This window comes from Corvus cornix, chromosome 12, assembly GCF_000738735.6.
Source record: "Corvus cornix cornix isolate S_Up_H32 chromosome 12, ASM73873v5, whole genome shotgun sequence".
Taxonomy (NCBI): Eukaryota; Metazoa; Chordata; class Aves; order Passeriformes; family Corvidae; genus Corvus; species Corvus cornix.
In genome coordinates this window covers 13534769-13555584 of record NC_046342.1, presented here as the reverse complement: position 1 = coordinate 13555584, position 20816 = coordinate 13534769, and the positions used below count along the sequence as shown (strand labels likewise).

The 20816-nt window shown below is 43.3% G+C and overlaps 1 protein-coding gene across 31 annotated transcripts in view; it reads left to right on the top strand.

The window, feature by feature from the left end:
* Positions 1-20816, top strand: part of CADPS (calcium dependent secretion activator) — a 210863-nt gene that overhangs the window by 104762 nt on the left and 85285 nt on the right. For 18 of the 31 annotated variants that reach the window (XM_039558669.1, XM_039558668.1, XM_039558652.1 and 15 more), the window contains exons 10-13: positions 6658-6766; positions 7838-8050; positions 12128-12139; positions 19150-19286. In XM_039558669.1, the coding sequence (XP_039414603.1) occupies positions 6658-6766; positions 7838-8050; positions 12128-12139; positions 19150-19286 (471 nt within the window). The remainder of the gene's footprint in view (positions 1-6657; positions 6767-7837; positions 8051-12127; positions 12140-19149; positions 19287-20816) is intronic. The other 13 variants (XM_039558671.1, XM_039558670.1, XM_039558664.1 and 10 more) reach the window with 1 other exon arrangement.

Below are 20816 nucleotides of genomic sequence, written 5' to 3'. Positions count from 1 at the left end.
CCACATGGGGTCAAAATGGCCACGGAGAGGGGGGAGGTGGTGTAGAGCAGCCACGGGGCGTGCCTCTATCTGCCTTTCCCTTTTGGTAACATTGTGTACTGACCCTGTTCTTGGGCAGAGATTGAAGGATTGCTTTTCTCTGTATGTTTCCTTTATTATGTTCTGAAATGAAGTTAGGAGTGCTATGGCAGTCCGTGATCACCTGTAGAGCAACTGGTATTGCTTTTCCCTGAGAGACAATTCAGTCCTATTAGACCAAGTTCTCATCTTCTTTCCCTGTGAACAGGGATTCTCCAAAGCAGAGAGTAATTTTTCCTAACCTAATTTCTCCCATAAATAATTATATTGATACTCTTCTGTGCAAGGGTTTGCAGATTTGGACATGGATTCCCTTATCTCTCTCAGAGAGCCTTCTGGCCATTCAGTGTGGTTGCAGTTGCTTCTCTGGTTTTCAGCTGCTATATATTCTTCAGCTTGCTGTGGAATTGAAGCTCTCAGAGTTATTCCATGTTTTCTCATGTTACTAGGTCTGTATTCGTCAGTTGGCATATCAGAGCAGAATTTGGCCAGAAAAGCAATTCATTTGAATAAGATGAGCAGACTTTTGCCCCCAGAGAGTCTCTGTAGCCCACCTCAGAAATTCCAGCTGCCACTGCAGCTTCTCTGTTACGTTACCGTTTGCTCAACATTTGGTGCAATGTAAAGTGTTCTGCTGTACATCAAATATAAACAAGAAACACTCTCTATGCAGTCCCTCAGATGTAGTTTGAGCATATTGAACATGTCAGCAGGCAATAAAGATGGAATAAAAATACTTTGCTGTCCGTATGTTTGTCATTTGCTTTTCATGCAACGCAAAGGATGGGTGCTGGTACAAACAGGGATTGGCAGTAAAGGTGTTGATGTCCAGGGTGCTCTGAACTCGGCTAAACCACAAGCAGACAATAACACCTGCAGGAAGGTGAGCTGGCTCTTGTTACAGAGAATGGACAAGGAGCAGCCCCTCTTTCAGGAGCTCCATCCATACCAGGCTCTTGCCTGCACCAGAGCTGAGAGATAGAGGCCAAAGCATAAAGTCCATTTGGGATATAGTGGTCTGGTCAGTCCATGACACTGCCAGGAGGTCAAGGCTCTTTGGAGGAATAACTAAACATTTCCTTTCTGATCCCTTGTCTCTGTCCTTTACCTGTAGCATCTTCTATTGCAGCTCTGTCTCCTCTCCTGTTGCTTGCAGAATAACCTCCTCCTCGTGGTCTTGTGCTCTCTTCTGCCCCTCTTTCCCCATTTCAGATGGACACAGCCCTGGTTCCTTCAGTGCTATTGGGTGGTACCACTCTGCCTTCTGGTACCAGTGGTTAAGAAATTAGTGATAATAAATACTCAAACTCTTCATAACTATTTAAATAAGGCACAAAGGTGCCAAACTGCGTGGGTGGCACCAAGGAGGAAGGTGTTGATGGCAGTTTGTCTCTTTTGTGTCAGTGATGCCTTGCCGCCATGAATGGAGGCTTTGCATGCGTATGGAGAAAAACCAGCTCTGCTGGGAGCGCTTCCACTGCTACTTGGCTTGCGTAAGCCCTGGAGAGAAGAGGAAAGGAGCAATAACTGCCTTGTAATTTGGGTGGAATAATCTCTCGCACCTTCTGTGTCTGTGTAACTGCAAGGGTTATACAGGAGTGATTTGTTTGGGTGTAGTGGGTGCGAGCAGTTCCTTTGTATCATTTCTAGACCTGAGCCTCAACTCTGCAGCACCTGCCTTGCTGGGTGGACTTGGCTCAACCCCTCGGGGAAGGTTTATGGCATGACATGGCTGGCAGAGCCAGTGTGTGTGCTCCTGTCCAACACCGATCCATGCATTAAGAGGGGTTAGTTTTCCCTTCCAAATGAATCACAGTCCTCTCTGTACACTGCCCACCCTTCTCATAGACACCCTTTGAGATGAGCAGCAGAAGAGCAGAATACTGATTAGATGTAAATTACATGGCAGAGACTCGTTACTTGCCTAATTTTAAATCCTGAGATATGCAGTGTGAAAATGATGGCAGAATATGGCCCTGAGCTTGGATGGAAATGGTCCGCAGCATCACAAGCGAGGAAAATGCTTCATAAAGGCGGCAGTAATGCCGGTGGCAGTGGTAAGCAAAAGCAACTGAGCTATTTAGGGCAAAGTTCTCTGTGACTGGTTAGGAAAGAAAATGTACATCCACTGCAGATGCTGTGTTTCCTAAGTTGCTGTATCAGCTCCTTGAGCACAGCGCACAAATTTCAGCCAGTTTGCCAATTAGACCCTCATGCAAAAGCTGGGATTTTTGATAGCTGACAGAGCTTGTATTAATTCTTTGCAAGGTCTAATGTGCTGTACCGGCAATAACACTATGGTTGGTTCTGGTGGATTTGCTGGCTTTGCAATAGGAAATTTCTTATAATGATTCTTAAGGGCAAGTGAATTAATTACACTGAGATTTCAGACTGAATCTGTTCGTCTCTTGTCATAACCCCATTTATGTGCTCTGGCAGCATATGGGAAGTAACACTCCATGGTACCTGGATGACATGTCTGCTGAGTAGCTTGAAGCAGTTTTCAGCTGATTGTGTCTGATGGTGTTTGCAGCATGTTGTTGGAACCAGATCAACTCTCTGCAGATTAAAACCAGTTGCAGGGTCTATGCCTGGATCTATTGTTTTAGTGACAGACTCCCTAAACTCAGTGTAATTTAGACTAACAGTGACAGTTCCTGCTTTTGCAAAACTCAGCTGACTCTGGATAAAATAAAATTAAGTAAGTGTTCAGTAACTCTGAATATCACACAGAATTTGAAAATAATTCAGCAGAATTGCAGTGTGGTACACCAGCAGTCCTAGACTGTGGTCTTCAAGCCGAGGTGAATGACCCATAGCTGGTCCTCATAATCATATTAAATCATGTTTTCTCTTAGACCCTTGCTGAGAACTAGGCATAGGTGGTGATTCTTGCGAAATCTGGAGTGTGATGGTACATACAAAATGTCTGGAAACTGCTGGTTAAACTGATGCCACAGCCTGTTATGCCTGGCTGCAGTAGGTCCTACATATCCTGTCCATACTCACACAGGATGAATTCCGACCACACTGCCCTGCCCGGGAGAGCACACACACCTGCTCGAAGAGGGAAGCTGGGACAACTGTTATGTGCAGCTTTTAGCACTGAATGGATATGCTGAGATGTGAAAACTATTGTTTTCACATTTTTTTCTTTAAGCCAGATCATTTCCTCTGCTCATTTGTGTCAGGAAAGGGCTTGGGAGGCAACATACAGCTGCAACCAGAGGACAAGTCTCCCATCAAAGTGGAAAGCTGTATTACAGCTGGCAGTATCTTTGCACGGTTTCTCTCCCTTGGGACAAGATGCATGCTGTTAATCTAGGAAAGGTCCATTTAAGAATTTAACCCAAGTAGGGCAGTGTTGTGTCAACAGTAAAAAAGGGGGAGCAAATGACTTAGCTCAGAGTGTGAGGAATGACAATTAACTGGTTTGATCAGGATCCTGGGGAAAGCAGTGCTTCGCTGGAGCTGGAGTCTCTGGTGGAAAAACAAGGACAAAGTCAGGACTGGTTAATGCATATCTGCTGTATTTATTAATCAGTTGGATTATATAGCTGGTGACAGAGTATGGTCAAGTGCCAAGAAAGTCAGATTTAATTTAGCAGCCTGGGAATAGTGAACTTTGCCGTTTGTCTCCTGCTGTCTGCTTCCCCTTTCCTGAATTTCTTTGTCTTTTTCCCCACTTTTTTCCCCTTGTGTTCTTTTATCTCAAATTATTTCTTGAAGTGTTTTCCCTTTCTTGTAATGAACCGGCCAGGGCTGCCTCAGATTAGTTCCCTTCTTTTACTTTCTCTCAGTTCAGCTTCCGTAGATGCTCCATTCCTGGCTGTCATCAAGTCCCTGGATGAAATCCCAGCTGCTTTGAGAGTTTGTCCCTCACTGGGCAGAGATTTCTCCTCTGTCTTCCTTCAGTTTCCTCTCTGTATCTGTTTTTTTTCCAATTACTCAAACCATTCATCTTGCCCATCCCATCTGCTTGCTCACTCTCATACTCAGCTATGGTTCAGTGTGAACTCAGCAGGCTGTAAGATTAATTTCTGCTATTAACTGTTTCACTTGTCTGGCCACTTCTGAGCTTTACAGAAAGCAGGCTCTGTAAAGCATAATATTTTAGAGGACTGATGAAAGGCAAATGCAATCTCCTCTTGACCCTACAGTGCTGTTCAGCAGCAAAGCACAACTGTGACATACTGAGCTTTCTAGAATGTCATTTTCTTGGGCTTGGCTTTACCACTGCTTGTAAATGAAAGGAGCCACATTGCACTGGTAGCCATGGCACCAGCTTCTCTCTGACCCCAAGCAGTAAATGCTCTAGGCAGCAGGATAGGGCACACAGGCTGGTTTGCCAGTCCTTGAAGTCAGTAGCTTGAGTTGTTTAGGTGCAGACACTCTGGATGGCACAGTTGGCACCTCTTCCAGAGGCCATCAATAGCTTTGTCCTCTCTCCAACCTGATACTTGCTTGCTCCTGCCAGCAAGCTTTGTGGCATTCCTGAGCTTGGGCTTCTCCTTTGAGCTGTGTAAGTAGTGAAGAAGATGTGAACCTGGATGAGCCGTGGCTCACTGCATGTTATAGACCCACCCGTAAGTTTCTCTTAAAGGTCTCTTCTGATAACAATGTAGAGCAGCTTCTTTCAAGGAAATCCTGTGCATCCTAACAGGAGAGACCAATTTGCTTTGCCTTTGTCCCAGGATGGCTCCATCAGAGCCTACTGTCTACACCTGTCTTTTATAACTTTTAACATGAGAAATACAAGCTCTGAAATGCCTTTTTCCGTATGTTACCACTGTGTTGCTATGGTTGTTTTATTGATAGGGCAGAAGAATATTTTCTGGGTCCAAAGAGGAGTGGAATTACTTGTATATGAGGAAGAGCCTGAAATTCAGACCTCATGTTCAGGGTCAGAGAACAAAAGCTGAACTACTGAATGAATTTACCTGTTGCTATAGACCATATAGGAGAAGCAAAAAAGCATTAGTGGTATTAAGGCTTTCAATAAATGTCAGCATAGGTTAGCTAGCTGACTCGTTTCAGCAACTGGATTTATCATGCAGTCCCTGAAGTTCAGGCTGTCTAACACAGAGAAATCAAGTCCTTACCGCTCAGATGAGATCTCTAGGATTTTCCCATAAATAAAGCCAATTCCAGCGTTTCTCCAGGAGATGGCAGCAACATACTGCAAGTACCACTGAATGAACACCACAGGAGTCTGAATGTTGTGCTGTGGGGCACTGGGTTTTATATTTTTATTTTTAGATTTCTTCGTGTTAATCTTTTTAGGTTTTGTGTTGCCTATACAATGGCAAGCATGCAAAGTTCAGAGCAGGGAATATGCACTGGTGTGCTCCTGCTATTGGTCTGCTACTTGTCAATCTTTTGTCAGTGCTGGTGGTTTTAAGGAGGATGAAAGATGCTTAAAGCATTGCTTTTAGTCTTACTCCCACAAATGTGTTAATGATAGGGTTTATTCTTAGGTGGCTTTTGGAGCTGTTCCTGGAGAAAAGCTCAGTGCAGGCAGGGCTGCTGGAGCAGGCTGGCAGCGAGCAGAAGCCTATAGAGGGCAGCAATAAACCGAGCGGTGTCTGGGAGATGCTCTGCCAATAGACGGGGTCCTCCGACTTCAATAAATTACATTTTATTAGTGAGAGATGCCACCAAAATAAATGCTGCATGTGTCTTTGTAGTTAAGTGATTTGGCTGGAGTTTGAAGGCAAAACCCCCCAGCCCAGCCATGCTCCCCTGTTTCAGGATCTCTCCCAACTTCCAAAAAATGACAAGCATGATTCATTGCCACCCACCAGAGTTTTAAAGTTTCCTCCAGAGGTCAAGAAAATGTCCAGACAAATAAAATTACGTCAGGCATCCAGGATGTGACACAACCTTAACAAAGTCATTTGAAATCATTTGACAGTAAATTTCCCTGTGAGTTCCTAGCCTGGGGCATGGAGAATCCTCTCCTCTCCTCCCTGACGAGCTCCTTGCCGACCATCCAGATCGCAGCACACTGAGTACGTGCAGGGTTTTGATGTGGCCTGATGGGCTCCTAAAGGCGATTTGGGAGCCTGGCAGAGCCCCCGCAGCTGAGTCGGCTTCCGTCAAGAGCTTGACATTGAATATGTCGTGTCATGCAGATGGTACCTCAGAGGAGTGAGAGCTGCCATTTACAGCACTGATGACAACAACTGCTGAGATCAGTGGGATCTTAAGATTGCTTTAATATGACTGGCACCTAGCAATTTAGCTCACATTGTTTGTGACAGAGTGTCACTCTTGCACTTGTCTGGGGATGAATGATAGAGGGTTTTAAGCCGTGGAGCTTCCGCTTTTGGAGGAAATTAAACCACTGTATGTACTGATGTGGAGAATTAGATGCGTGCTGCAGCTGGGTGTGCTAAGAGAGGGCTTTGTAAAAGCCTGGTAAAAAGTTTAGTCTGTCTCTAATGGGCAATGACCATCCAAATTACCCCAGCACCCCCAGTCCCTGCAAACACGCCGTCAGTGTGCGGCGTTTGTCAGCGCTTTGGATTGCCTTGTGGTGGTCACCCGGTGCCATCTTAGCTTTGTGATTTTCCTCAGGTTAGTCAATATACATTTGCTATGTGCAGCTACCGGGAGAAGAAAGCTGAACCTCAAGAGCTGCTGCAGCTTGATGGATACACCGTGGACTACACTGACCCTCAGCCAGGTACGGGGCTGGCGGCTCCCGTGGGTGCTGCGCTTACCACTCCCAAAGGGAGTCCTCTCTCTCCCTCTCCCTGCCTGCAGCTGAACTGTGATCAGCATTATTCTAAATATGTTTGTTTATACTGATCATTATCTATGCATGACTTTACTATAAATAGATCTAAGGAGCTGAGCTAGGAGTTGCACCAGAGGAGGGGAAGACTCATCTCTTCTGGGGAGCCCAAGTGAATTAGACACTTAAATCCCAATGAAATTTGACTGTGAGCTGAATTCTCAAATTGAGTAATGATCCCAACCTATGCCTTCAGATTATATTCCCTAAATAAAAGGCTAGCAGCTATGCTTGTCTTTATTGTAGAAAATATTTATGGGACCAAGCCAACATATTTGTCTGCCCCGTTCTCTCTCATGGATGTCAGTGCATGGAAGGGGCAGGGACAGAAAGCCCCTGGCAGCTGGAGGTACCTGTTGGTGGTAAGACCCTTCTTCAAGTGGAGGAGCACCATTTTTCTTTTATTTCAATGGGGCAACATGCTGAGCATGGTGATCCTCACCATGCCCTGGGTAGTGGTATCCCCAGAGGAGATGAGAAAAGATACAGTAGGTTGGTTGTCAAGACCTTTATTCCAGTTTAACTCTTCTATCAGGGAGATGGGAAGATGGGTGCCAAATCAAGGCAAAGACAGAAACAAAGATATCACCCAAGGACCTTTTTCCGCAGTGTGAGCACTGATGCGTTCAGTCTAATGGGGAACCTCCCACTCAAAACCTATGTTTAATTGGGCTCCAGTGGTGCAACTCACATGGGACTTGCACAGATGGAGCTATAGGTGAGAGAAGCAATTAATTTGAGTGTGTTGGGGCATGTTTTAATAACTGGGCTGTAGGATGCTACCTGGGGACCTGTGGGCTGTCTTGCAGGTGAGTTAGGTGCAGGGGAGGGGACTGAGCTGGGAGCAGCATGGGACTGGGTGAAGAGACACCGGAGCCGTGGTGGGGTGGGAAGCCGGGGGAGATCTCCTGGCTGGCCTCAAAGTCTGTGAAACTGCATTGTCACTTCCTTTCCTGCCAGGTCTGGATGGTGGCAGAACATTCTTCAATGCTGTGAAGGAAGGAGACACGGTGATTTTTGCAAGTGACGATGAGCAGGACCGTATCCTGTGGGTCCAAGCCATGTACCGAGCCACTGGCCAGTCTCACAAACCTGTGCCGCCTACCCAAGTGCAAAAGCTAAATGCTAAAGGAGGAAATGTACCCCAGATAGACGCCCCAATCTCTCAATTTTGTAAGTAAATAAGTTCTCCTAGACAGCCGAAGTCTTTGATGGAAAGATTTTATACACTGATGTAAATCAATATTCGCGCACATGTTTCTGATTTCAAAACAAAATGTTTTTTCATTATCATAAAGCTTTTTTTTACATCAGTAGATCCGGAAGCAGTTAAACTGTGTGTTTGACACAATCAAACCCAAGAAACAAAATTCCTTGGGGAACTTGTCAATGGGTATTTTAAAGTGCAATACTTGATGGAGGAGAGAGACTGGGATCTGAGAGCCTGAGACCCACCTTGCTTTCCAAGACATGTGTTTTACCCCCACACAATAAGTTGCACACCCAGATCAAAGTGATTCATTAGCACCATTAGCTGTCTATCAAATGCATCATGTGCTCAAAACTACAGGTGCAAATCTTGCAAGTATGAAATGCACACACAAAAAGAGGTCTCCTGTTGAATATTCAACTGTAGGAAAACATATGGTATTTTTAACAGGTTGCTTTGCAGGCCAGTTAGATGTGAATTTAAAGCAATCATCTTTTAAGTCATAGCTATGCTGCATGTCCTATGCAGTTATACCCACTTTGCTTCATTTGAAATTTAGAGCAATTTCATTTGTCTTGCAAATGTAATTTGATTATAAACTACACAAATGCCTCTTCACTCATTTTCTTGAAGGTCTCAATCATCTGCAGCCCCTTTGTTATGTAACGTACACCAGTTCTTGCTAGTTTTGGCAAAATTTAAGAATTATTTTATCATTAAATATAAGTAAAATAAGGAAAAGTAGTAAATACTAAAGAATTCTTCTGATTAAATCAGATTTTAACTTTTTTTTAATGGTCTCTGTAAAGCAGTTATGGAGTATATTGTTGTAAGGAACTCAGAATATCTGCCCTTTCCTTATCAATAGCATTTGTCCATCTTTTATATTTGTTTAACTTCTTCATGTCAGTATTTATAGAAAATAACAGTACAAGACATACAGCTGTATGACCAGTGGTGCAGCAGAAAACCTCTGCTTGCTGCTTTTTTATTTTTTTGTATCTTCAACATGCCTGCGTGTTTTGGCCTTCTTTCTGCCTTACATTGCTGCTGCTGCAAGTGAAACGCAGTGTGATGCCGTGTGGTAGCCTATAGTCACTGTTCTCATTTCAATGATCCTCATCCTCTTCATTGCACTTTGGGAGTGCAAGGTGTAAAGAACTGGGGTTGGGAAGGAAGGATGCCTCTCAGAAAGCCAAAATGGGAGGTGGGGATTGGCCTCTTGTACGTGGGACCTTTACTGGCTGTGATAAGCCTCTAGGCCTGGCTGAGTCATGCTGACCCAAGAGCATTCCCAGGGATTTATGTCCCTCTGCCCAGAATGTTTAATCAGAGAGTTCTTGGAAATAGCAGGCACAGATCCTTCTACTGCTGCTTTTTCACAGACTAAAAGCCTTCAAGCATAGCAAGGGTGAGCAACAGAGGGATTCTGCATGTTGCTCCCTCTCCTAACAAGTGATGCTGAAGGGTGCTCTTAGTTGTGGGGTTGGTGCCCAGAGGATGTACTCCTGCTCATCCCAGCATGATCCCTGCAGAGTAGAATGAGAGCAGAGAACATCAAACTGAGGAAACACCTTTCCCTCCAGTCTTCTCCTATCCCTGCAGACATCAAGCTTGGAGAATTTTTCTGCTGGGTAAATTCCTGATATTTACAGTTTTCGCTTCAACAGACCAATATGAAGGATCAGGTGAAGTGTTGCTTTCCAAAACACATCATAGCAGCTGTTGCAAAATCTGTCAGGATTTTGAGGAGGAAAAGGGATTGCCCAGGGCAGTGGACACTTGGGTGTATGATTTCCTTGCACAGCCAAGCGCTGTGTGTGTGGGTGAGCTGAACCTCTCTGCATAGGGTAGCTGGGGTGGAGAAGGGGCAGCTGGCTTATCCTAATCCTTGCCAGGGATCAGGGAAGTCAGTGACTGAGCCCAGGAGTCAATTCTGCATCTACACAGTCCAGCACATCCATCAGATCCCTGTGCTGCTTGTGGTCCTGCAGGCTCTATCAGCCTGACTGTGCTCAGAGCTAGAGAGATGCCACCGGCTTGACCTTGTTTTTGCATCTCACTTGCCAGGAGGCAGGGCTCCTTCATCCTTGCTTCTGGTGAAAACAGCCAAGATTTCACCCCCTGGGCCCTCCAGGGCATTTGAGGGAGTCAGGATCTGACCTCTGTTTCTCTCACTTGTTCTCATGCCAATACCAGCTCCAAATCTGGATCATTTTGCTTTTTATAACACCACCACCCTCTTTCCATCCACAATGTATTTTTCTGTAAGTCGCGCAGTGTCAGGCACCCCTTTTTGCTGCAAGCACTGGGAAACCCTCTTGGATATGTTGTGCCAAAGCCTGGAAGAGAGAAACTAGTTGGCTCATCAGTCCGTCAGTGTGATGGCTTACTACTTGAGCATCTTCTGGGCTGGTGTGTTTTGTCCTTGGTTTTCCTTCCTCCTCCCCCTTTGGATCTAGATCCCTCTGACAGGTCTTTGTGCACATTCTACAAGAGGAGGAGGGCAACGTGCCATAATACACCTTCATCTCAACAGGAAAGGCTGCTCATTTTTCATATTTCAACATCTATACGTGGCAGTGCTCATTGCAAAAGTCATGGGGCACAGCAGTTAAATGATCTGAAGCAGCAGTGAGTCATGCATGCCACGCATGGGGAGTCTTAAATATACAAATACATATCTCAGCTCCTTCAGTCTTGAAATCCAAACATACCAAGTATTGCATTTTTAAAAGGGTCTAGGTTTGTTACTGGCTTTTTTTTTTTTTTTTTTTTTTTTTTTGCTTGAATGTTTTGGTGTGGGGTTTGGGGCTTTTTTTTGCCTGCAGAAAGGTAAGGACTTCTGTGAGACATTTTATTCTTGTATGTTTATCTTTATACCTGTCTTTTTTTTTTTTTTTTTGTGCTTATTAGAGGCTATGGTGAATGAGGATGTGCAAAGAAGTAAATGTTAAGCCATTTGACGAGTAACTGTTGTTAGAGCTTCCGTGTCGTAACAGTCTGAGACGCCTCATGTGCATGCATGCACACACAGGGAAAATCCAGCCCTCCATGCCTGGCATGGAGCTGTCTGTTGCACAGAAAATTGGGAAGCAGATATCTTGCTGTTTGGGAAACTTGGGAGAAATAGTGAATTCCATTTGGTTCCCACATCTTTTGACTTAGTAAATATAAAGTTTGAGCGGCACTCAAATTCTCATCCACAGTTCAAAGGCAGCACTTTACTTTGAAGTAAACAGACAGCTCCGAGCCAGGGTGGAGTTTATTTTATTTGCAATTTAAGTACTGGAAAAAATAGATCCTGCTATTCATTAATTTTTGTATGACTTACAATTCCTTTTATGTGGGTGAACAATACCTGTTAGAGTGAAAAGTTTTGCTTTTTTTTTTTGCTGCAATTTCAAAGAAAAACTCCATTTACGCAAAGCTGTGCTTTTCTCCAGTGTTCGCATTATAAAAGAAAAAACCCCAAACGGTTCTTGTTTAGTGTTGGAATCCTTCACAGTTTTATAGTCAATAATGCTGCCAATACATATTACACCTTTTGGCAATATTTAAGCTTCATAAAAGTGGTCACTTGTCTGAAAGCACCAATCTTTGTTCTGTGTTAGTGATGTATCGAAGAAAATTCCCAAACGTGCTCAACATTCTTTTTTGTTTCTTGGAGCCCTTTTTTTTAATGTGAAAGATTGGTCTGTACTTGTTTTACGTATCATTTGTGGTTATATGTAGTTTTTAATGTCTGTTTATATTTAATAACTGTTAATCACACCATATACAATGAGTTGGTTGTTTTGAGAATTTGTGATGATTTGTTTCCCCATAATAAGTAGCAAGGTTTATTGAGCTGCTTGAGAAATTTTCAGCTGTAAGTGGTTTTCTTTTTGGTTGGTTTGATTTTCTTTAGTTTCTTTTTCATTCTTTGCTTGAACCCAAGTATTTAGCTGCTAGGTTAGGGCTCCTGTCTGCTTTCCTGAGCCTTGTTGCTAGTCTTTATGTTATTCTGGTTTGTTCCTTCTTACCCTGCTAACTTCTAGCTGGACTCAAGGGTAAGTGCTTCCCTGTAGCTAGCACAGCTCAGATAATCAGACTAGATTATCTGACATACGCAATGTGCTTTTTTTTTTTTCTCTTAAATCTTTCTCATGTTTAGATTTTGTAGTACAAACTTTCCATGTTATTTTCCTGAATTGAGATTTGAAATGTAAGTTTCCATACTGAAATTGGGATGCATGTGATGTCTGCATAATTGCCTTCTCTCCCTGGCTTTCACATTGGCATCAAGTGATCCTCTTAGTAAAGCCAATCATTAACATTTCTATTTTTCATTCCAAGATGTAAATATTAATTAACATCACAATAAAACTGTAAATAATACCTTCTTTTGTTTCATGGAATTTACATCTAGTTGACTGCTTCCTGCCTGAAAACAGATCATTTTGCACTCTGACAATATCCTTTCTCTCCGTGCTGATGATTAGCTTGGTGCAGTGCACCAGAGTGCAGGGCAAACCATGGACACCTCAAAGCATAGAAAGGTAGGGCAGGAGACCCCAAGAGACCCAGAGAAGGTGCAGGACTCCAGAGGAGACCCCCAGAAACCCCTCTGCACATGACCTGTGAAAAGAGCCCTGAATCATCGAGGTTTGATAGTTCCCTCTCCCGTTAACTTGGTAGGGAATGATTCTAGCAGCAAGTGGCAGCTCTCTGGGTCACCCTGCATTTGGAGATGCTGGCCTGCTCTGACTTAAATGCATTTGTCATGGAGGGGTGCTGCTGTTCGCTAAAATTATAATAAATTATTGTTTTAGCCTGGGTCTCAGTCACCAGTCAAAGCCATGCTAGTCAAAGAATAAGCCAAGGGAATTGTTATTTTACTTTTTCCCACTGGTATACCTACTTTGCAAAAGATAAAACTCCAGATTTGTGCTGTAAGAGAGCTTCTCCTTAGTTTGATCAGTCCTAAACACACCCAGTACAAATCCTTTTTTGGTGTTAAAATCTTCTGTAATATCTGGTGAGTGCCTGCTTTTTCCTTAGGAGGGAATAGCATCAGTGGGTCATGAGAGCTGGCAAATATGTATCCGGAGTATCTGAATGCAATTATGAGAAGGAACAGGTGGTGTCATCCCTCTTGGCCATCAAACAAGACTCCTTTTTTTCCTTCCTCCTCCTTTTATTTCTTTTTCTTCTTTTTTCCTATGTGTATGTGTGCGTGTGTGTGTGTACAAATATCCCCTTGGGTAGCAGGCAGAATTCCTTCTCAGCAGACACTTTCTTTTTTCTTTCTTTATTTTGTTTTCTACATGTTTGGATTTCCAAAGAGAATTCTTATCAGACTTTACCACAAAAAAAAAAAAACAAACCAAAAACCAACCCCAACCAAACCCACAAAAGCTTAATTTGAATGAAATACAGATTTTTGCCACTTTGAAAGAAAGAAAGAAAGAGTGGATGAATGAACGAATGAATGAGCCTGGGTTTGGCAACATTACATGTATTTGCACTACAATGCATTGCTATCTTATTAGATTATTAGTTTTGTGCTTTAATTGCTTTACTTTTTTTAGATAGTTAGAGATATCATGGGAACGCTGCTGTGTCTTCTGTATTGTCAACTTGCAGATGCTTCATTGCAGGAATGCAGAATTAAATCAGTCTCACATAACTTGCATGAATTTAAAACTAGCCTGTAAATCTCTTCTACGTGCTTTAAGAAGCCTGGACCTCTAACTTATGAAATACAAATTCACATGTTTCTGCAGCCATCCAATTCAAAATATTCTTAAATAGTTACAAAAACGCTGTGAAACAATGTTTTATATTATAAATAGCTGTTCTAAAACTGTGTTTTTAACTTGCCACACAAGGAATTATGTAAGTGCGTACTACAAATTCTTATTAATCTAACTACCAATCCTTAGATAACTTAGATTGCAATTCAGTGCCTCGTGTGTCTGGTGATTTACAGGAGCATTCATAATAATTTATTAAAATTCTAACTGAAGCAGAAAAGAATTTGTTTGAAGCAGGGGAAAAGCCATAAGCCACAGGAATAAACAGCCCATTAAATTTAAAACTATCTTCTAACATGCAATAATATGAAAGGTAGAAGAAAGAGCTCTTGGCTTTGCAGCTGAGAGGCAAATTGAGGCTCCTGCATGGAGCCACAGCTCCGCATGGGGAGAAGGTTTGGGGAGGAGGTTTACAGACCCCTGAGCACACACACGCAGAGGTGCAATGACAGTGCACAGTGAGGAGGGGACATGGTAAATCACCAGCTAGCACTGCCAGCAGCTCACCCATAATCCAGCATTTGAATCCAGGTACAGGGATTTAGTGTTTCCCCCTCCAGAACACCAGTATTTGCTAGTGAAGTCTCTCGCTCCACACGGGCAAACCAAATGAGGTTTTCAGGCACTTCCCTGGGTATTTCTTTAACAAGGCACAGCCCAAATGTGTCTGTGAGCAGGAGGGGACCCTACTGCCCCTCAGGGCAGGCAGTGGGTTGTAGTGGGCACTCTGTGAGTCACCCGCCGCAGTGCATTGCTGGTCAGGCTGGAAAAGTTCTCCCGCTCTGCCCAGCCAGGCCATCGAAGACTTTTCTAGAAATATCTGTAAATGAATAGCTGCCATCAATCATTGTCATTCCTTTATTTCATGTCTCCTGATGAGGTTGACTAGTGTCATTGTTTGTTACTGTCCAAACCACATCTTCATTCTTGTAATGTCAAGCAGATATGACAAGCACACATTTTCCAGATGAGTAAGATACAAAGTCACCTTTTAATTTACAGTTGTTTGGGTTTTTGTTTGTTTGGTGGATTTTTATTGTTTTTTCAATAGGGAAATGTGTTGTAAAATTTACTGAATTTTCAGTTGCCTTTGGTACTAAACCAAAGTCACTCATTAATGAAAAAAAAATAAATCTATATTAAGAAATTCTTACAATAAAATGGCTACCTACAGCCTTTTATAACAAGAATTCTTTTATGGAGCTTGTCCCCCACTATTAACTTCACTGCTCTCAAAGCAAAATCTGCCAAGATTATTGCTGGAGCAAAAGAAACGCAGAGAGCATGGAAATACATTTAAGAAAAAAAAAAAAAAGAATGAGAGATTTGACTGGTTTGTCTCTTCCTTTTTAAATAACAGATAGATAAAGATAAATACAGCCCTCAGAGAACCAAACAGTGGGATAGTCCTCTGGTTTGCATGATTCTTGTTATTGTTGAAATCTTTGTGTTCCTGACACGCAGATTTTTAAGACTCTCATTTCAAACACATGTAGGGAGGGCATGTGTGACAGGGGTCCAGTTAATGGAGTCAGCACAAAATGCAAACTGGATAAAAATGGACAAAATAAACCCAGCAGTATTCAAAAAAGGCAGTAATGTAGGGGACCAAGTGTGATATAAAAGGCCAGAGTCTGCAGTTTTGCAGAAGAAAGGTTTGTGGAGCCTGTGCTGGCCATGTCCATCCACTGGCAGCCTCCCTTCTGAGACCACCATCGAACACCTTTCAACTGCACTCGTGTGCAGCTTGTCTAAAATGTAACATGACTTTTGTGGGCCTGCAGCAGCATTTCAGCTGGGGCCCCAAACAAAGAAACACCAGTAAGCTTGGCACGGCACCTTGGGAAGGGATTGCAAATTACTGGAGCATCATATAACTTTCTTCCTTTGGTTGCTCCTTCCTTTTTAGCTAGAATAACAGAGCAGGGTCAAAAAAGCAGCTGTATTTGACTGAAACAATTAATTTAAAGTACTTAAAAATTGGCTACACAGTTTGGGTGTGAATATTAGCCATTCTCATTTTGTGCTTTGTTTAAAATCAAACTGTATAGGCCATTTTGAAAGAAGGTGGATTATACATAGAACTTATTTCATATGCAGATGTTGGCATTATTTTAAATTGCAGATATTTGTCTGAAGCAGAGTAATAATATATTTAGACCTGTTTTTTTCTTTTTGTGTTGCCTATGAAGTTTAATGTTTTTTGTATCATTTGATTCATTAATTTCATTTTTAAAAGTGAGTCCACTGGAAAAATCAAAATACAAAAGTAAGTTGCAAGGTGCATGGGGTGTTTATTTAGAATAATTAAGGGAAGGTGAGTTTAGCATAGAATTGACTTCTTTAACCTGCTCCTTATTATTTTTAAGAATTTTGGCCCAGAGAAGCATCTGGCCCAGAGCTGATATTTCATTTAAAAGAAATACACATTTGTATTACCATTCTCCACAGACATCTCCAGGTCACATCACGACAGCTGTGGGTGCTGATGTGCACCCACCCAGCCCTGCATCTCTGCTGGTGCAAAATGGTTTGGCCATGCAAGAGCTGTGGTCCTGGGCTATGCAGGGAGAGCTGCAGCTGCTCATCCTCCTCCCCATGGCAGAAATCCACATTTTAAATCACTGACTGAGCAGAAGTCATGTTCATCATGCTTTGCTGGCCACTTGAGCTCACCTAGTGCCATGTCTGATGTCTCTCTCTTCATGTGGTTGTTCTGAGGAGGAGAGATTTGGGGCAAAGGGGCTTTTGAGCAGGCACCCAACGGAAGACATGGCTTCAAAGTCATGAAAGTAAAATTGCCCCTGATTGTGGACAGTTGTGAAGGGCATTTAATCACTGTGTCTGTTCTCACACTTGGCAGGGAACTGTCTGTGCCTCTGCCTGGGGCAGGGAGATTGTAAAAAGCCCAGCCAGACCCTCAGCTATGTGGAAGCCAGCAGCGCTTCAGTCGGTTCCCACCAGCAGAAGGTCTGCTCTGTGCCCACCTTGCTCACAGAATGTAATGTGGGGAAAAGCTTATTAGTGTGGAATAAAAAATACTAATTTCAAACATTCTTTCTAGCACATATGCTCAAAAAAGTTCACCAGCTAAAGGGCTAGAGGACTCTTCAAATTTCCAGCTGATTTACTCAGCTCTCAGAGCCTCGTTGGCTGAGCAGGAGGATTGACAGTGTATCAGGGCTCCTAATTGAAAAGTAATAAAATCTCTGAGCAAAGCTGGTAAATGAAGGCCTCCAGCCAATTTGTCAGCTTGCAGTCAACTCCGAGGAGCCGGGCAGAGCAGCAAGCCATTAAAAGTAGTCTGATAATAGCTGTTAAAATGTTTTCTGGGCACTGGGGATGGAATGAAAACAGTACAGCCGAACTCTTCGGGAGTGAATGCAATCAAATCCATCTTGGCCCAAAGGGACAGAGACAATGGGGCAGAAAGCTGTCAAAACAGACAGGAGTCAGTCTGTGCTGCAGGCCCCAGGGCTGGGTGGGTTTCACATCCCATGCCCAGGGATGCTGGAGAGGTGCCATGGAGGTGATGCACTCCCCAGGGAGGTTGTTCCCATCCCCTGAGCCAGCCCTTGTGCTGACACCTCACTCAGCACCATTAGCCGCTTCTTCTGTCCTGGTGCTGAATGCACAGAGTTGCCAGCAGATGAGAGGATTTGGGTCCTGGAAGGGAGGCAGGGGTAGGGGGCAGCAGGACCCAGCACACAGAGCAAAACAGGGGAGCAGACCCTCAAAAATTAACCCTCTGTGGGGAAAACATCAGTGTTTATTCAGTGGGGTTATAATGAGGAAAGTTGCCAGCTACAGCTGAATTAAGTATTGCTAGCAGCTAATTGAAATGTTACATGTTTTAATTTGTCTGATTTCTTTCCAGTGGGTGATGTTATTTATACAGTTTGTATATAGATAACGACAGACTATACAGAAAATGTAAAGATTGCTACCCATGATCATTACTATGTGAGAGCACTGACACAAATGAGGTATTTGGAAAGATATGCCATCCTTCACAGCTAAATATTGAATAGAAAAACATATATAAAAGAACATTCTCACTCTCATTTAAAGCTTTTTTTTCTTTTTAATTAAGGATTTTTGGGGGTTTTCTTCTGGTAAAGAGGGATTTTGTTTTAAAACAAATACAGTTACCATATACTCCTTGTGTGGAAAACTGCATTTTTGTGTCCTTTCAGCCACATTGTTTCAAGGCCACCCAGTTCCCCTAGGAGGCTATGAACAGGGGAAGGATTTAAATCCTATTTTCTTTGTCGAGGATTTGGCAAGAACCCATATAGTAGGAAGCTGAGCGCAGACAAAACCTAGTGAAAGGTGTCCTTTAATTCCCCAGCCGCTGCTAGAACAAAACCTGCTCCCAGTGAGGTCCTGGCTGGCCGCACCCAGGCTGGCTTGGCAGCTTCATTTCAACTGCTGAATTTGGTGTATTTTTAGTTAACCATGTTGAGATTAATTAATTAGCCCCTAGGAGTTAGTGCCCATAAACGTCACCCAAAGCAGAGAAGTGTGAATACGTTGAGGCTGTTAATTCACCCAAAAATGGCAGCTCGTAATCTAGGCAGAGGAAATTCAGTCTCTCCATTGGGATGACTGGCAGCTCTGGCGCACTGTCGGGTTACTGCCTCTGTGACAACAAACTACATATCAATTTAACTTCTTAGCAATGCTTAAAAGAGCATCTTTTTATTTCAGTGAGGTAGCATTTAAAGTTGCTGTTAGGAAAAAAAATTGCCGTGGGGAAGACAAACATTGGCATTTGGAGGAAGAACAATGTAACTGATGTGATACCTAGAAAAGCTAGTAAATGTAGAGAAAAAAAGCTGTAACTTCATTAGAATGGCAGAATCTATTACAATTAACCACAACTATCTAAATAGGAGCTAATTTACTTATGTGAGCCAAAATTCTGTTAACTCATAGTCTATTGTAAGATGCAGAGTGAATTCTTGCGTTTGTGTTCTGGTTTTAAGTACAGAATAAATGCACTATAATGAGCAGTTGACAAGATGTTAATTCTAAAATCTTTTGCCTAAATGCAATAATATAGTCCATAACTGATGCAAGTTGACAATGGGAGGTGAAGTGTACTGTACAGCCTGCAAAGAGAAAACTTAATGGCAATGGAGGGAAGAGGAGATACTTGGCTTTCATGCTTCATACTGTATATTTTTTTCTGTTGTATTTGTCAATTAAAATGTCTTATATCTCTCTAAATGGTGTCTTTCTCTATATGTATAAATGAACAGATGCAGATAGAGCTCAAAAGCATGGCATGGATGAATTTATCTCTTCCAATCCCTGTAACTTTGACCACGCTTCACTCTTTGAGATGGTTCAGCGCCTCACTTTGGACCACAGACTTAATGATTCCTATTCTTGTCTGGCAAGTATATTCTTTGGTCTCTAGTGGTATAAACATCAAGCAGCAAAGTCAAACCTAGTGCGAGTGGGGGCTAATCCCCCTGTTGCTGAAGATTGACTTCTGTTTACACCAGGTTTGAATTTGGCCCAGACGTATTTTCTTTTGAGAGGCTGCCTGCAGTGAACTGACTGCTGTTCTTCTCCAGTCTCACTGTCTTTATAATTTCTGTTTGCAATGTTTAAAATGTTTCTTCCTGCAAAGAAAAACTCCAGTGTGGGAGTGTGAAGTAGAGAGCAGTGTTTTGCAGCCTCCTGCACTGCCTTCCAGAGTCTTCAGGATGAAAGAACAGGGGAAAGATGACTGTCTGGTACCACCTCCCATGTCAATGGAGTCCCACCAGGAATAACTGTAGCCCAGTTTTGTGTCTCTTTATGAGCAGGGGTCCCAAGCAGGTAACAGATGGGACTGTGTGGATAACTGCAGTGCTGCTGCAGTCTGTCCATGCTCACATAGTTGCATGCCCATCCTGAGTACTCCCATGAGCAGCAGTTGCAGCTCTTTGCCCACTGTAGGACAGTGGCACTGAGCTGCTCCAGGACAGCTTGTAGCCTTTGGCTGGGGTGCAGTGCTTCAGGGCTCTTGTGCACTATAAGGGCTTAAATAACAAATAACCAATAACAATGCAACCTGAACAAATAATTTTTAGCATTTTCAATAAGGAGGATGAAGAGGCTCTTAACTTTTGAGAAAACAACATGATAAATCCTTTCTAGAGCATCCTGAAACAGAGGACATGGCATGGGACTGTTGCACAGGGTGGCACACTGGGGTGTCATGGTGGGCTCCTTCATCAGAAAGACCACACCATGCCAAGAGCCTTTGCCAGCTGTGCAGTCCCTGGAGCTCTCAAGTGCCTTGCTGTTAAAAGCAGCAGCCTGGGAACACAGCTGAGTAGTTGGCAAGGAGGCTGTTGCTCTCAAATCCTGCCCTCCACGTCCCTCTCCACCATGGTGCTCTTCTCACTGTCCTGCTCCTTGCACCACATACAAGGGCCAATCTCCTCTGAAGGACTGAAATCCAGTAAATGCCACTAGCAATAGTGAGTTGTCACCTACCTGAGGAGAGGCAGGGCTAGGAGGAACAGTTGTGGACATTCCCTGAGGTAAGAATGGGGTGGGGAAAGGCTGCACTTTAGCTGCAGATACCCAAGTGGTACAAGTAGGCTTGGTGGGAGCATTGTCAGACCTGCAGCAGGTTCCTCACTGGTTCCATCAAGGTCCTTGCTCTGGCAGGCAGTGACTTTGGCATGCAGCTTCTGCTCTCCACGCATGGCTGACCCTAGGAAGACCATCCCCATCCATGCATGTCTGAGAGGTTGGCTTGCTGCTGGTTTGTCTCTGTGCAGTCTTGGGCCTGGTGAGAGAGCTGTGGCCATTGAATTAAACTCATGGAGAGGTGTGAGGTCATCAGTGAAAATGATTAACAATGTTTTTCTTCAAGAAACCCACCAGCCGCACTTCTGCTTGTTATGGAGATGTTTAGGCCCTTGCT